The sequence below is a fragment of the Saccoglossus kowalevskii genome, chromosome 4 (genome assembly GCF_978046115.1).
Source record: "Saccoglossus kowalevskii chromosome 4, keSacKowa6.1, whole genome shotgun sequence".
NCBI classification, from domain to species: domain Eukaryota; kingdom Metazoa; phylum Hemichordata; class Enteropneusta; family Harrimaniidae; genus Saccoglossus; species Saccoglossus kowalevskii.
Genome location: NC_140644.1, coordinates 29,991,303 through 30,009,207, shown reverse-complemented (window position 1 = coordinate 30,009,207; position 17,905 = coordinate 29,991,303). Strand labels below are relative to the sequence as shown.

Sequence of the window (17,905 nt, the reverse complement as noted above, 5' to 3'; positions counted from 1 at the left end):
TTTTAAAAAAAGCAGTTTCATGAGAGGGCACTGCAGATCCTAAGAAATTGTCTATAATAGTAATTGTTGAAAAGAAAAATTGAGATGTTGTATAGCATTTCTGATTCATTTTGCAAATTCATTAGTAAATCTACACCTCTTGAACAAATTACGATCTTCAACCAATATAGTACCTTCACACCTAAAATAAAAACTAGCAATTTAGCAGTCTGAAAAAGTTTATGAGAATAGCATTGCTGCCAAAAAAAATCCAACAAAATAGCATCTAAAATTAAGGGTTACATCAGGTAACGTCATGGTTGACATGAAAGCAACCTGTGTGACTATTGGAGAGAAATTTCACAAAAAATATGATTTGGACAAAAAAAGTTTAAAAAAAATAAAATGCAAAATATAAAGTTAATCAGACTGATGGTTTTTGACAAATTGACAAAAATGTCTAATCTAATCGACAATCTCTACCCCACAGGGTACCTTCACACCAAAATTAAAGCTGATGGTCACTGTTTACACTTAGGAGTATGCATTCTGTGAATGCATAGGAAATGAAAAATAAATCAAAAAAAAATTCATCAATTGCACCAAATTGAAAATATCATTACGAGATAAACAGCCTTGAGAGAGGTCAATCCAGATCACTACATACTAAATATGAAGCAATTTGGTGGTTTGGGGGAAGAGGTAGAAAATAACACTTTTAACTAAAAATATTAAAAAATAATCATGAAAAAGATTCACTTAAAATACGAATTTGAAGATAATACTACCACATCAACTGGCCACACAGAGGACCAGCCATGGTATCTACATGCTAAATAGCAGGTCAATCAGACTGAAATTGTTTGAGAAATTGACGAAAACACTAGTAACGATTTTCAGCATTTTTGACCCAATTTCCAGATTTTTTGATGGAAGAAATCGTCCACAGACAGCAAGAATTAGAATTAGAATAGATTTATTTCACCAGAAAAAAGAGACAATTGTACAGGGAACGTTATCTGAATGAATATTAAATATATATATTATTCCTGGTGGGGACCAGAGAGGTAGTTCTAGCAGAACTAATCTAGTCCCTGGCCCCAAAACCATACTCAACTGTTAAAATATACGTTGTTGTGAATAGTGATACACAAAACAAATTATATTGTTAAGTTAAAAATAAATACATAATTAAGTAAGTAAAGAGACTACAAACTCTCATAAATAATAATAATGAAGAAAACAAAAATAGACAATACTAATACATATACTGCAATAATGCAAGTATTTATACATTAGTTAAAAGATATTTTTTTAATGCCGTTTTGAACGAGTTTCGTAAAGTTAATGTTTTTAACGAAGTTGGGAGCTCGTTTCAATGTTTTACAAGAGAAAATGTCAGACTTTTCTTAGTTGAACTTAAATTAATTTGTGGTGTGGCAAGTTTCTCAGAGGTTACAGATCGTGTATGATATGGATGTGATATTGATAAGGCGTAATGATCCAGAGAGTGTGCATGGCGGCCATTTTTCAAATCGTATGCAAATAAACATGTGCTAAAAGTGTGTCCCCATATTTCTATACAATAAGCAATGTGTGGGAGAATCAACGAGTTGTAAAGTAATATCATAATGGATTTTGGTAAATAATGCCTCAAGTATGAGATTATCCCAATTGTTTTACTGATTTGTTTAACAATGTTTTCGATATGGGGTCTCCAACAAAGTGTTGAGTCAAGCGTGACACCTAAATAAATAGCTGACGACACCATTCTTAATGACAAATCATCAATTGACAATACGCCCTCAATAGTTGTTTTTCTTTGAGCTGTCTGAAAAATCATGAAATTTGTTTTGTCAATGTTTATCGTTAATTTATTTGATTTACACCAGATAGCAACTTTATTTAATTCAATATTGAGTGTGTGAAGGTTTACAAAACGGTCTTTTACGGATTAAATTAGACTAGTGTCATCAGCAAATAGTCTGAATGAAAAAAAGGGGGGATGATCGAGAAATGTCATTAATATAAACTAAAAAAAGAAGAGGGCCTACGATTGACCTATGTGGTACCCCTGTGGAAATAGTTTCACAGTCAGAATCATTGTTTTTAGTACTGACATATTGTTGCCGACCGTCCAAAAAAGTTTTAAACCAGTTCAAAGTTGACCCTCTAATCCCATATTGTTGTAGTTTAGCTAGCAAAATACTGTGATCAATGGTATCGAAAGCTTTTCTCAAGTCTATAAAAGCACCAAGTGTGACAAAACCTTCATCAATTCTTTTTGAGATTTTAGCTGTGAGATCAGCTAAGGCGAGTTTAGTGCTATATTGCTTTCGGAACCCGTACTGATTTTCTGAAAGAATTTTAAATTTGTCCATAAAGGCACACAACTGTTTATTGGCGAATGATTCGAATAGTTTGCCGCGCTGAAGACAGGTAAAACTGAGATCGTCCTGTAGTTTCCAACTTCATAAGCACACCCTTTCTTGAAAATGGGAGTCACTCGTGCTTTTTTCAGTTTGTCAGGGAATACGCCTTTCGACAAGGAACAATTTATAATATAGGCGATTTGTTCGGCAATATATTCAGCAGCCACTTTCACAAGTTTTGGGTGAATACCGTCATAACCAACGGATTTACGAATGTCAAATTTGCCAATTTCATTTAAGAAATCGTGTGCACAGACAGGGCGAAAGAAAAATGACTCTGATTGTCTGTTGCCAAGGTAGTCATTAAAATTGGTGTTACAGGTAATCTCCGAAGCAAGCTTTGGGCCAATGTTAACAAAATAAGAATTGAACAAATGTGCAATATCCTTACTGTTTGTAACAAATTCATCTGGTTTGGTGGTTGATTTTAATTTTTGAGGGATCCCAGCTTTGCACATGTTTCCATTCATTATTTCATTAATGGCCTGCCATGTTTTATTATTATTGCCAGCGGAGGTGCAAAATCTGTCACGAAAATACGACTTTTTGGCAGCTTTCAACAGTTTACAGAGAATATTACGGTACTTTTTATACTGATTATGTACTGTTGAGCTGACAGAATGTCGTTTTGTTTTAGAAAATAGTTTGTGTTTATTTTTAATAGAGACAAACAGTCCCTTAGTAATCCAGGGCTTTTTGAGTGATTTGGGCGAAAAACGAGTTTTAATCCTTGGGACATGTTTAGCGACAATGTTGTTAAACAGTTTGTAAAAGGCGTCGTAGGCCAAATTTGGATCTGATATTTCATAAATTGACATCCATGACGTTTTTGCAACATCCGCTTTGAATGATTCAGGATTAAACAAAGAAAAGTCATGTTTGTAACTATTTGTTGGATTTGTGTTAAATATATGACGTAAATTTTTAAAAACAGCAAAAATTGGAAAATGATCACTAAGATCCGCCTCTAGGGTTACCGGCTTCAATAAAATAATCAAAAAAATCATAAGACAGTGATCTATTGTTGTAGATGTTGATTCGGTTACTCTAGTTGGAGAGTGTATAATTTGTTGAAAATTATTGGCATTAAGAACTGTGTCATAGGCAGCATGCGCATTATTGCTGCTAGCAACATTAATGTTGACATCACCAAGAAAAATACATTTTTTATTGGCACAAAAAGTTTCAAGACAATGCTCAAAACTATCAAGGAAATCTTGCACAGAGGTATTGGACTTACGGTAAATTACATCTATTATAACTTGTTTGTTGTCCATTGTAGTGTCAACAAATAAACACTCACAATGACTTAGAATAACTGAGTCAATAACAGTATAAAGCAATGATTCGTGTATATAGAGACCAACACCACCTCCTGAAGTAGATGTGCGGCAATTTGAAATAAAATTGTAAGATGGCAGATTATAAATTGATATGTCAAAATTACTGTGCAACCACGTCTCACTGAGACCAATGACTGAAAATTTCATTTTCAGAAGGTGTAAAAGAGTTGAAAGGTCGTCAAAATGTGCACTAAGGAATCTAACATTCAAATGTAAGGCAGAAAAGGAATTTACTGACAATGACTCACTGTTGTTAAATTGCTCGATTGAATAAGATTCACAGTTGTAATTACTGGATAGCAATGAGTCTGTTACGTCAGGCCATGAATAATTCAGCTTTTCACGCTGCAATTAGTCACATTAACATATTTTGCAAAGACTGTCTTCGTTTGGAATGTAGACAACTGGTGAATTCTCGTCTTTCTTTGTTAAAACTTTGCCATAATGTGTCCATAGAAATTTCCAGCCACACTGTTTCCTTTTGATGTTTACCTTAGTAAATAAAGCTTTTCCAATAGGCGTTAAGTTCTCATTTATATATATATCATTTGTAACTTCGTAACCGAGACTCGATGTTTTAACGGTTGACAGGTTTTTGCGGGCCTTGTACACAGCATCGCGAGCTCTTCTACTTGTGAATCTGATAATAATTTGAGAGGGGGAATTGTAACGCTGACCATAGAACTATAGTTCCATGCGCTGACCAACCGACGGCTTTCGTTTTCCGATACGATGCGAGACATCTATGTCCGACATGGTGATGTTTTTGTCCGCGATCTGAGCGATTTTCAGAGCTATTGCATCTGTATTTTCACTTTCTGTTTGTGGCACACCACTAATGACAAGGTTTTCTCTTCTTATATACTGATCTAAGAAACTTCATGATCCCGATACTATAGCTATTTTCAGCATTTTTGACCCAATTTCCAGATTTTTTGATAGGAGAAATCGCCCACAGACAGCCGGAAACTTCATGATCCCTATACTATAGCTCATTAGTCCTTTTTACAATAGAGATTCATAATTCAAAATTAGTACTACATTTTCAGTTCTAAACTACCAGATATGTCGAGCAGCAAAACATTCACATGTTACCACCACTAGTCCCAACCTTTAAAAGGTCATGTTTACTTCCACACACCCACTCATGAATAATCATGACATTTTTTGACAAAGAACAATAACCCAGATTCATTGTTAAAGTGCGCGTGTTCGAATTTCATGTAAATAAACAATGTATTTTACACGCATTGTATACATCCCTATGAGTCCTATATTGAAGAGGGCACGGCACGACGAATCCGCCCTTTAAGTCCCACTGTATGTCAATTGCCGGGCACAGCCATCTTAAATTTAGTGCTTTGTTGTCATCAGTCGCGTACAAAACTGTCAAAATAATGACACCCAAAATTAAAAAAAAAGAAAAAAAGAGAAATCAAAATATGGTTTGATCATGGAGCTAAAATAATCTTATTTTAGCTCCATGGTTTGATAGAGAGTGCTGGGAAATTCGGAATGAACTTAAAACTGCTAGCAAGCTGTTTCAGCAATATTTTGATCGTGACTGACTGACAGTAGTCAACTCTGAAAACTGTGACTCCCCCGTTCTTGATAATTTAAAAGTAAGTTTTCTCCTATATGCAGATGATGTTGTCATTTTATCTAAATCTGCTAAGGGGCTACAAAACTGTTTAAACAACTTAAAAATATATACGTCAAAATGGCGCCTGGCTGTTAATACAGAGAAAACAAAGGTTATTTTATTCAATAAATCAAACAGAGCCCTGAGCAATAATATATTCTTCTTCGCTGAAAAAGAAATTGCCATTGTTAAGCAAATCAATTAACTGGGTATAACTTTAAGTGCTAATGGCAAACATAAAGAGGGTATCAATAACTTAAAAAAATAAAGCTCTCTTTGCATTGAAATGCAAACTCGGTTATGACAACACACTAAACATACCCTTTCAACTCTCTTTATTTGACAAACTGATAAGACCCATTATTGTATACAGTAGTGATGTTTGAGGTGATGAAAGCACAACTAAGTCTGCAATTGAGGATGTCCATGTTTCATTTCGTTGTTTTATTCTTGGTCTCTCCAAATTCACACCAAAAATGGCTGTTTATTGTGAGCTAGGAAGGTACCCCATTGACTGTTTTATCAAGAAACAACGACTTAAGTACTTCAGCCGAGTAACAAACTCTGATAACACATTATTAAGAGAATCCTACTTAGTAAATAAGAATGTAAAAAGTAAATGGTTTTTACAAGTGTAGAAACCCTCATGCAAGATATAGATGTTGTCACCATTGTAAACTCAAGTGAAATAATAAATAAGAAAAATTTAGACTTTATTCATAAACAAATAAACAAATCATTTGAGAACCAATGGATTTTAGACATGCATAATGATAATAGAAAACAAACCTTGGCTAAAAACAAACTAAGAACATACAGACTTTTTAAACAAGATTTAAAAATTGAAAATTTCTTAATCAATATGCAGACATAGTAATTAGATAAAAGAACATGTGATATGTGCAGCCAAATATAATTGAGGATGAGCAACATTTTGAAATGAAATGTCCAGCTTACAGCCATCATAGGGACAAATTATAATCAGTGTATTAGGTTACAATTTGTGATCATTCTATATTCTGTATTGACCGTTGGTTGCAAATTGTTTATTCATATTTGTTTTTGATTTGTTTTATATTTTTAGAATAGTTTTTTTTTTCTTTTTAGATTATAGTTTTAAAATTTTTTTTTGTAAGACCCTTTTAACCTTTCCTAAGGATTTTATGCGCCTAATAAATATTATTATAAATGCATGCTTGGTTCTGATTGGCTTATAATGTGGGCGTGTCTAAGACCACTTATTTCAAAATTCCGTATACTATTGCTGTCAGCCCTATGGAGTCGGCGAATTCTGCCTGTTAATGCGGTCATGGCAACCTTTTTGAATCGCATTAATCTTTCGTTGATTCCTGTAATCAATTTAGTTTTGCCCGTGCCTGCTTGGCCCAAAATAAGAAGGTTGTGGCCCCCATTTTCATTTACTGCAGTCACGATGTTTTCCTCTGCAGTGGCCATGTTGTTTAAAATCAACAGTGAGTTAAGGGGTCTTTTACAGTCCCACTTTATTAACCAATTAGAAACAACCCAACAATGACTGACGTCATGCAGACTAGGGGAAAACGTGTATTTTGTCGCTAATTTGATCGTGATGGTAGTTTGAACAGATTAGCACTTAACTGTATTCAGTTTGTGTGTTGTTTTTTCTAGGGTAAATGATTGATTACTGTTTAAATTCGAATAATTGTGAAGCTATGACGTCACTCTGGTGGTAGAGTGTCCTCCCTTTTCGAACTTTGTTCTCGTCTAGGTGCTTTCACGGTCAGTCGACGATTGAACTGTGATTGGACTAAGACATGCGTATATCCGATGTTAACCAGCTAGAATTTGACGAATTTACTTCTAAATTCGGAAACGTCATCGAACATGCAACTCTCATTACCGCCGCTGTATGGTCAGAAAGGCCGTTCAGGTCGTTGACTCATCTACACGACGAGATCTGTAAATTTATTGACACGTTGCCAGACACAGGTAAGGGGGTTTGACTGTTTAAAATAATGGGCAAGGGAATAACAAATGCAAGCTAGACACGTAAGGAGAAACAAATGCGTGCAAAGTGATGCCACATTGAAGAAAATAAAAATGTACAGACACTAACAGTAACACTGCGAAAAAATGCACAGATCAAACTATTCCAGCCACCCTCGTGATTTTGTTGTAAATTGGAATATCACACATTGGAATATCAGTTATAGAAGTTTTTCGCAGATTGAGAACACGGCTATAGACTCTGTTCCATGCAGTTTTTTGCCACTGCACTGCTGTGACACAGCGAAAAAATGTGCAGATCAAACTATTCAAGCCACCCCCATGATTTTGAATGTTTCATCTTTAATACTTTATTTTTTCATTTTGTTTTCCATGTTTTATTAATTTATAATTTTTGTAGAATTTGTATGTTTTAAATATGTGTTCTAATACTTAGTGTAACCATTTTAATTCTTTCTGAAGAATTTTAAGTGTTTCAATAATCAATATTGATTCCTAAATGTTCACAGCGTCACAAAATGCATCTTGTGTGCAAAATACGGACCTGGAAATGGTTAAAAACAACCAAATAATTCAATAGATACATAGTACACCGAAAATAAATATACAAGTTCAATTTGTGTGTGTTTACTCAATGTTGAAATGACGATGTCTGACACCATGGTGACCAGTGATTACCACCTAGCAAATTGTTCCAGGGGTAAATGGTAATGAATACAATTTTAGGCCAAAAAAAAAAATTGGTGCTGAAAATTTTGCTCTGCAAATCAGATAAGGCAACATTTGATCTTGAGCTAGATAAGGGCCTGCTCTTTGAACTAAATGTTTATACTTAAAAGTAAGTAAGTAAGTTTTTTAAAACGTGGTATTGTAATACATATAAACTTTATGCTGAAATAAATAAAATAAATTTATAAAACGTTTTGGATACATTGTACACATGTACTTGAAACAACCCCCTCAAGATTTCAAATGGTCAACCCTTTTTCTGTTTCCATCTGCTCACTCTTAGTGACAAGGATTACTTTTCTGATTTGGTGAGCAAAGTTTTACTCTCCTAATTTTGCTCATCACTTCTTGGTTATTGAAAACCTGTTGAGCAAATAATGCCGTAATTTCTAATGATGCAAAATAAAAAATAAACATCAGCAAAATTGAAAAACATTGATGAAAAACTAAAAAATTCCTTTAGCGTACATTGGAAAAATAAAATACATGACTACAAAAGAGTAACAAATAAACTAAAAAAAGGATTAGTTTAAGGATTACTTGATACACATTAAAAATATTTAACTCTGAGTCTGGAAAAAGTCTTGTATAAGTAAATTACATTCACTGAGTTGCCAGCAGAAGAAAGGATTCCTCTTCTCTGTAACACAAATCAGATGGAATATGTCTTGCTCTGTCTATACGCAACACAACACCCTGAAAATAAATTCAGATTTATCTTGAGCAATAATCCCTGTCAATTCCTTTAGACCAATATTTACAAATCTGTTTTGAATCTAGATAGCAATACCTCATAGATATTGATGTCACTTAATTAATGATCATACAAATTGTGTTGTTTTCCTGGTAATAACATACTTACCTATCTGTAATCAAAAAATAGTTTGCCCATTTCATCGCATATATTTCATTAGGCCACACCGACTTAATTTTATGGATGACATCCGCGCACGCATTAGTTTTCACCTGTTCTCAAAAAAAAAAAAATCTCCTACGACAAGTCTCCACAGAACGCCGGCTTGTCATAAAACTCGTTTTGGACTATCTCAAAACGTGTCAGTTATGTCGTAAATGATCTTCTGCACATGCAAACTGTGTTGCCGGGAATTCCAACATGGCGACCACGCCACCAAAATACGTGAGCATAAAAGTTCAGAGGGAAAACTGAGGGATTGTTGTAGACTGATACGCAATTGATGATGGCCAGGGAGATGTGACGTTTACACAGCTATAAGGACATATTGTCCAGCGTGGCTGTCCCGCGATGCAACGATGAGAGAAATGGGATAGGAGTGGAGGAGGTGTGGCCTAGGGATGTGATAGCTGAGAAAGAAGAAAAGGCCTATTGTTGAAGAGATCAATGTGTGGGGTGTAAAGGAGTGCAAAAGATCATTTTTTTTTTTTTTTTTTTTTTGATACTTGAGATCCCTAGGCATGAGACACTAGACATACTTGCAGGGTTAACATGTAGGCTTCATTTCACCTGACAACACTGTTAAAGCTAACCCCAGATGTGTAGAGAGGAGCAAGCAAGGACATTTCTGTATCATTGCAATGTTTTGTTAGTTGTTGTCATAAAGTAGTGATATGTACATTCCGCCTTGACTTGTACTGAAAATGGTGTTCATGCTGTACCTAGAGCTTGTCTGAAATGGTTATACCTGTGACAGTAATACAGTACGAGATGTGTACATCAACATGTGCCTCCTACAAAATTATAAAGACTTGATACACTGTGTTCTGTGGTTCAAATCATAATACCAGCTCCGTAGTCTTGTGGTTTTAGCAGGATTTTTTTCTTTCGCCCTCTCGCATTAGTTTTGGGGTCTCCAGAGGATGTCATCCATAAAATTAAATCAGTGTTGTCTTAGGCCAGGAAAAAAAAATTCTGTTTCTTGTTTTATGGAATTTTTTTTTTTTTTTTTGAATACTGAGTTAAAATGGGGGAAATTTGATACAAGTGCAAGTACAAGCGCATTTTGGAATGCTTTAGAAGGAAAAAAAACGTCTGAGGCGCATAGTTCGAAATGATGGGCGCGGAAATGAGAAACAGAGTTTTTTTTTTCAGCCTTGTGTATGATTTTTGTTAGTTACTATTAATGTGAATTGTCACTTTAAAAGCATGTCATCATCCACAGAACTGTAATTAAACCTCTGAAACAATGACGTTTAAACTATATTATCATTAGCAGAAACAAAAAACCTCACAATCTTTTTGTTAAAAATAATAAGTTAGGGTAAGTACGGTAGGTCTATGAAATCACACCCAAGATCAGAAAGACATTTCTTAACATCGGTCTTGGGATCATACCATACCAAGTCTGGATCCTCGTCTAACACCAGAGTACGCACAGTGTTTGAAAGTTTGATCTGTATATCTTTCCTGTAGTTGGACGTACATTCACCATACTTTTGACGAAAAACCTTCAGTTGTGATACTGCAAATACTCTTAGTCTTGAAAACGTCTAATTAGACTACCCCCCCCCCCCAGTATATAAACGGCAAACTTTAGCGCATTTTTCATAGCATCAATAGTTACAATGCCATTTTGTTATAAAGCTTGACTAAGAACCAGTTGCTAAGGCAAAACTTGTATCTTGTGAATATCACACATTGGAATATCAGTTATAGAACTAATAAAGTATTTTCGCAGATTGAGAACACAGCTATAGACTTGGTTCCAGTTTCCTGCCACTGCACTGCTGTGACTCGGCCGTAGGGTGCCTGGTGAGTCGCTTGCAGTGAGACTGGGGAAACTTGATAAAGTATTCAATTGTGTCTTCTCTGAAAAAAAGTACTATTGCTTTTGACCAATCATACATCATATTGGACATACAGTATACATATGCATTTGTTTCACAATCTGATTCAAGATGGCCAAATGACAGTCATTATAAGGCCAAAAATATACAAAAACCACACATGTTCACTATATTGGAACCGGATCTCAGTCATGCATGCATGGAGTGGACAGATTTTTTTCAAACTCAGTACATGCATTGAACACAATAGGACATAGATGCTCGTCATTATTTTTAGATTGTGTTTGGATTTGTTTTTAGAAAATGCAGTTCTGGATCCACATATCCAACATGCCTAGACCGATCAAGTTCAAACTTCAAACACACATCACACATTTTTGTCGCCATCAAATTTAAAATGGCTGTCAGATGGCAATGTTACTAGTATTTTAACAAATACAGTTACACAGAGTCTTATTCTTACACGTTAGTCAATATTATCGATATTGCCTTGGTAGTCATGCAATAACACAAACAGGGACATGACTTTTTTATAAACTTTTTAATTATGGGCCTATGCAGAGTCTGATCGAGTAGAGATACTGGTAATACTCTCCTGTAAGACATCTTGATATGCTGTATTTGCTGCATGCATGGAAGGTATTAACGTTAATACCTTCCATGCTGCATGTAACAGAGGTCGAAATACTCTGGTGCACACTGCACTATGCACATAGATTATTAGCTTGTGCAAATAAACTCAAAATATAATGTGCATGTAGAAATTAACACAACATTTGCTAATTATTAGTTGCGTTCACGCACAGCTCCTTAGCACAGGCTAAGAGGTCAAATTCCTTAGCCTGTGCTAAGAAAACGTGCGTGAACGCTTAGCACAGGCTAAGGAATGCTAAGTATGGGTTAAATCTGATCCGAATTTAAGACGCGGTCTAGACCTTAGCACGGGCTAACGAAGTATGCGTGAACGCTTAGCCCAGGGCTAAGCGCCCTCTGCGGCGACCTTTGGGTGTAAAAATTGTCCCATGTTCGTATAACGACACTATTCCACCAGTCATTACTCCGCGCTCGCTGCCACACTAATCGAGTCACTGTAGTAAAGTGTACAGGATGCAGCAGCTCCAATCGTAGACAAAATAAATTTGGTTCACTGTCTACGACATGCATTAATAAAACTCTGTATTCTGTTACGCCCGTTGTATACTGTTTATGTGCATCCAAATAAGTTGGGTCTGTCTCCTCTCGTGTTCCTGTGCACGTCGCTTCAAAATTAGACCGAAACCCGGGAACGAAACATGCCAGCAGCAGAAATAGAACCTCGCGCGTGTCATCCATTTTTCGTTCGTAAATAGCAGCTCACCAAAGGTCACCGACTAATGGCACCCCTTAGCCCGTGCTAACAACTGGCCCTCCCTGTGCGTGGACGCAATTGGGTCTAGCCGAAATGCAAATATGCTAGATAAGCCTAAATCAGCTTAAATCTTAGCCCGTACTTCGTGTAACGTGAACACAACTATATTCACTAACAACATTGTAAGACAACTCAATAAAAAAAGCAAATTCTTTCATGATCACATCGATCGAGAATCCGTAAATTTTATTTATACTTTAACAAGTTAGTGCAGGTAAAAAATTCTATTTCAATCCCTGATGTACTATAAATTACTTTTTTTTCGCTTGGAATTAATTTTCGCTATTTTCGCTGAAGGAATGATTCAGTGAAAATAAAATCCAGCGAATATACCTTTTTTCCTATATTTTACATTCAACTTGTCAAAAATCGGTGAAAATAAATTTCATACAAAACGCCAAAAATGTCTTGTCAGTGAAAATTAAAATAAAGTATTTTACAATAAATGAAACTGCTGTGTCTATGTTCAAAATAAGTCATATAATAAATATCTATGATGTATGAATTAATGCAATTTTTGTTTTATGTGCACTTCTGTGTGCAATAAATACAGTAAATACAACTTTGCATTCATTGTAGTTATAGATCCCCCCCCCCTGGGGAAAGAAAAGAAATGTTTATACCAACATAAGGCTTAATTAAACTATCAAAGTTAACAAGAGATTGTAATGTTTCTTTCAAAACCCAGTGAATTTTAAAACCTTTCAAATATCCCTGCAACTTAAAATTGGCTAAAATTAAATCAATTTATTTTCCTACAGTAAACTGTCATTTCTGTTTGTTGCACTGACAAATTTTTGAAATTCATCAATTTGATGGCAGTATATATTCTCGTGTATTTCATTTTACATAGGTTTTAAAAGTATGTTTGTTTCATTTGTCTGTGCACAGGTAAAGCTGGTATTCTAAGATGTCACCCTGACCTTGCAGGTAAGCTGTCACAAGCCGGTACATTGACAAGCGAATCCACAAAAGAACAGAGCGGTTCTGGACTACTGTCCCTAACAGAAGATGAACGGAACTACCTCCAACAATGCAACGCTAAATACAGAAACAAATTTGGATTTCCTTTCGTCATATGTGCTCGGGAGAACAAAAAGGACGCTATTATGAAGGGATTTAAAACAAGGCTAGATAACTCGATGGTTGATGAATTGAACACTGGTATCAGGGAAAATTGGTTGGTATCGACTATTGGACTTGGTTGACAAGGATTCACACTTATGATGTCCTCCATCTTAGATTATAAAAATCATTATGGATTGAGATAGACATATAATTAGACAAATCATTTTAATTTTTATATTAAAAAATAAACTAATATGAATATTTTACACAAATACGGTTATTTTCTCGATATCATTATTAACGGTAGCAATCTAAACAGCAAAACATTTATGACATTTTTATGCCCTAGTCAGACCACAAAGGAAACTTTTTTCCCCCGCCTAATGAATGTTTACAAAAGTATAGTTGTACAGTAGACAGAACTCTATAAAGAAAATGGTTGAACCCACTTTTACAGTTTACAGTGTAATCCAAGAGCAGTGGGTCCTCCTTGAATGTGTAAATGCAAATGTAAATTATGCAAACAAAATAATGTATTCAATTAACATGGTGACATTTTAGGGACTACTTTATTTCCTGCATCAAATTACATACTTTTTTATGGTGTTATATGACACCTGATCATTCAAGTATATTGATATGTAAAAGTTGTGCCATTTGGTGTTCCTGATAGTTTGATAATAGTGAAGTAAAGAATATCAGTAAGTCAATTGTGAATGCTCTCTGGTTTCTTTGATGTTTCCTCACAGTAATACTACACACAACCACAATAAAAGACAAAATAAGAATTATATATTCAACAAAACAGAATGGGAAAGGACAAAAATGTGGATGTGAAGAGCTGACCCTTGCGATATGGCGACTGACCAGTTAGCGTCTAACCTGAACGTAGTATGCACATAGAACCTCGGACTGGGTCATGGCTGCTCCAATGGTGAACCTGCCGTAATTGAAATTGATTAATAATCCTTATCATATCAATTGCTTGATTAATGGATCAAGTGCTCTCATATAGTGCAATCTGAGTCTTTTGTTAAAGTGAAAACAAAACATTTTCACCATGACTACAAAAATTTAACAAAATTGGGAAAAACATGAATAAAACTTTTGTTTTCTGGCAAATAAAATGAATTTGAGAAATAACATATTTGGCCACAACAAATTCCTTCTAAAAGCCCCTCATATTACAAATAGGGAAATAACTTATGATAGGAAAAAGGTCACCTTGCCCTGTCATATGAAATATGGCTTCTATGGCCAGCTATTAGCATATACACCTATGAATTTTGCATGTACCACATGTCAGATATGACTGTCGCATACGACTTGTGTATCACTTCCGTGTCACTGAGAATGTTCTAGAACCGTACTGTGTCTGGGTGGAATATTGTAGATTTTGTTTAGAAACTGGTTGAATAGGTAATAAAACACTGTAGGAGGCAATAGAAGGTAATGGAACATTCTAGAAATTGGTAGTAAGTTCCAGACTCATTATGTATGCTGATGTAATGGTCTATTTATAAACTGTGGGTATATATAGGGGAGTTGTTTTGCCATTTTGGTATTTGAACCATCACACCTGTACTATACCAATTACGGTAATATTACGTTGCATGTGACAATGACAATATGCCTTCAATATTAATAATAAAATAGTAATGCAACACCACACCCTTATTAGTCCCCGTTCAGGTGAAGTCTGAAAGGGGAGTACGAGTTTTAATTTCTTTCTCATTTTTAAGTTATCTCTCACATTTTCTCAGAGACTCTGCAGCAGATGTCAAGGAAAATTGGCAGGTTGATGAACAAGTCTGTGTTACATATGCACGTAATTTTTTTTTCCAAATCTGAAAATCCTAAGTGGGTATTTTTCAAGATTTCCATCCAAAATTACCTTTCTCTACTACACTGACAGAGCAACTGAGCATGCTCAGAATAAATTGATTCTGTTAAATTCAGATTCATGAATTCCTGATTTCTGATTCACAAGTTTTACCAAATGTATTCGATCGGTAGTGTATACTTTTCAGAAATCAGAACCAACTTTGCAGAACCTCAGAACCCAATTTCAAAATAGCTTCCTTATCATCGGAAGTCATCTTTTAGGTTATTATTAATATGACCACACGCTACCCGAAACATATGCAAATTAGCTAAATCAAGTTACAGTTGTATTATCAAATTTCCTTTGATCTCAGCAACCATTGAGTCGATTTTATTTATATTTGGTATGATTACACCTTGACACAAGTAGATGTGCGTCTGACAGTAATGGCCACACCCTCCCAAAAATATGCAAATTAGATCAATGCAGTTTTTTGCTCTTATCCCAGCAACCATTGGGCCAATTTAGTTCATATGTGGTATGATCACACCTTGAAATGAGTAGATGTGCTTTTGGCAATAATGACCACACCCTCCCAAAAATATGCAAATTAAAACAATGCAGTTATTTGAACTTAGATTTGACCCAAGTCCTGGTAATATACTAAGACCTTAATTAACAAAGAAGTCATGTACATCAAGGTTCACTCAGATTTATGAATGCATTTTCTTGAGCAAGTATACATGTATGACAAATAGTTTTGTTGCACTTGTGTACTCTGAGATTCTGAACATGGGTCAGTGGAAGTTTTTAGTTGTCAGTACAAAACTAGATTATGGGAAATCACTTTATGATGAGTTGTAACCACAGAGAGTACATATTCATTCATCTGTTTACAGATGTTCCTTGTTAATAATAACTTTATTACACAACCAAAACCATAGGAGGGTTTAGTATGGTAAAAATAACAAAAGACTAAAATAATAAAACTAACTAAATAAAAGGACAAAATAGAAAAAATATACCGGTAGTATAAAATACTAAAACTGACATTGCATAGAAAAGACATTGGTTCTCATGGATTTACACTTTCTATCCTCAAGTTGGATTTTTTCGGCAACCTAAGTCTATTTCTAGAGTGTGATCACTTAGTTGAAATCTTGATAACATTTTTTTGAATTTCCCTCCCCATTTTTACCACTTGATTTATTTAGTTGATCTTTCCAGAATAAAGAATACTTAATGCATAATTTTGATTTATTGAATCTTATAATTGTTTTATGTTATTTATTTTAGGGTTGTCAGACTTTAAATCTTCCAGTTCACACTGCTCTAAAATGTTTTCAACATTTTGTATCCAAGAAGTATTTACTTTCATTGATTCAATTAATGCTGACTTAAGGAAGTGGTTATTTGGCAACATGTGAAGTCTATACCAATATTTCATTTGTAAAATACAACTTTTAATTCTTATTGGTATTCTGCCTAATTCCCCCCTAATACCTATAGTTGGGGTTACTTTATTTACTCCGAGTATGAACCAGTAAAACTGACTGCATATTTGTTCAAGACTATTAACATGGTTTGAAATTTCACATGCCCAAACTTCAGCTCCATACAACAGAATTGGTGAAATTAATTGATCAAATAACTTCAGCCATAACTTAGGGGTCACCATCTTGTGATGCAACACTGTATGTCTGATAATGAACAGTGCTTTCCATACTTTTTTTTAGCATTTGTTGATTTAGTTTAAATTTTCCGTTAGGTGTGAAGATTACACCAAGGTAACAGAACTATTTTACTGTTGTGATAGTCTCATTATTCAATATAAAGTTATTTTTAACTAAATAAATGGTTACTTTTATTGAATAGCATAATTTTGGTTTTCTTTATATTTCCTTATATTTATTGTGAGCAATAACTTGAAAATTTATTTAAATAGTTTTGTAGGCTTCAGCACTTTCTGATCATCAGCATAGAAAATGTCATTCAGTGGTGTATCATTAATTAAAACAGAATTATCTTTTTGTTCACCAAATACAGTAGAAAAATCATTAATGAAGATATTGAAAAAAAATCATCCACTATACGTATACAAATAATGTTTATTTATATACGTATAGCGGATGATTTTTTTTTAAAATTAGTATTTATTGATTTTCAGCCCCCAAGTCATTGACGCTTCCTGTGATGACACAACGCCCCCAAGTGACTGTGGTCCGACGCGCGTCTTTCATGCATCTCGCAAGATCTTGCAAATGTATAGAAAATCACCTATTGACCCTGTCGAATGCTTTTTTGAAGTCGATAAAAGCACAATAAAAACGTCCCCGTTTGGTTGTAAGATATTTTTGTACCAGTGTGTGAATAATAAATACATTATCTATGGTACCAGTACTATACCCTGCCCTGAAACCTGCTTGTTCTTAAGTAAATTCAGTAATTTCATATTGGGAACTAGCCAGTCTCAACACATCTTTTTGGAAAATATCAGACAAATTACAATATTTTGCTCTTTTATTATTCTGCAAATTTTGTCAATAGTTCAATATATAACAATGTAACAATATACATGTTGTAAATATCTGACTCGCACTTGACTGATTTGAGCCTTAGCAACAGCGCCATCTATGACACAAATATATTTGCTTTCGTTTTTAACCGCACAACTCGCGAAAAACTCGAGTCCATTATAGCACCATTAACAGACAAGTCATTCAAATCCTG

General features: G+C 34.7%; 1 protein-coding gene across 1 annotated transcript; it reads left to right on the top strand.

Moving 5' to 3' along the window:
* The first annotated feature begins 6,959 nt into the window (after positions 1 to 6,959).
* LOC100371438 (2-oxo-4-hydroxy-4-carboxy-5-ureidoimidazoline decarboxylase) lies at positions 6,960 to 14,067 on the top strand. Its single transcript, XM_002741107.4, is given in 3 exon segments — positions 6,960 to 7,364; positions 13,174 to 13,453; positions 13,455 to 14,067. Coding segments are annotated over 3 exon segments (510 nt in total). The 5' UTR covers positions 6,960 to 7,189; the 3' UTR covers positions 13,510 to 14,067.
* Positions 14,068 to 17,905: the final 3,838 nt, after the last annotated feature.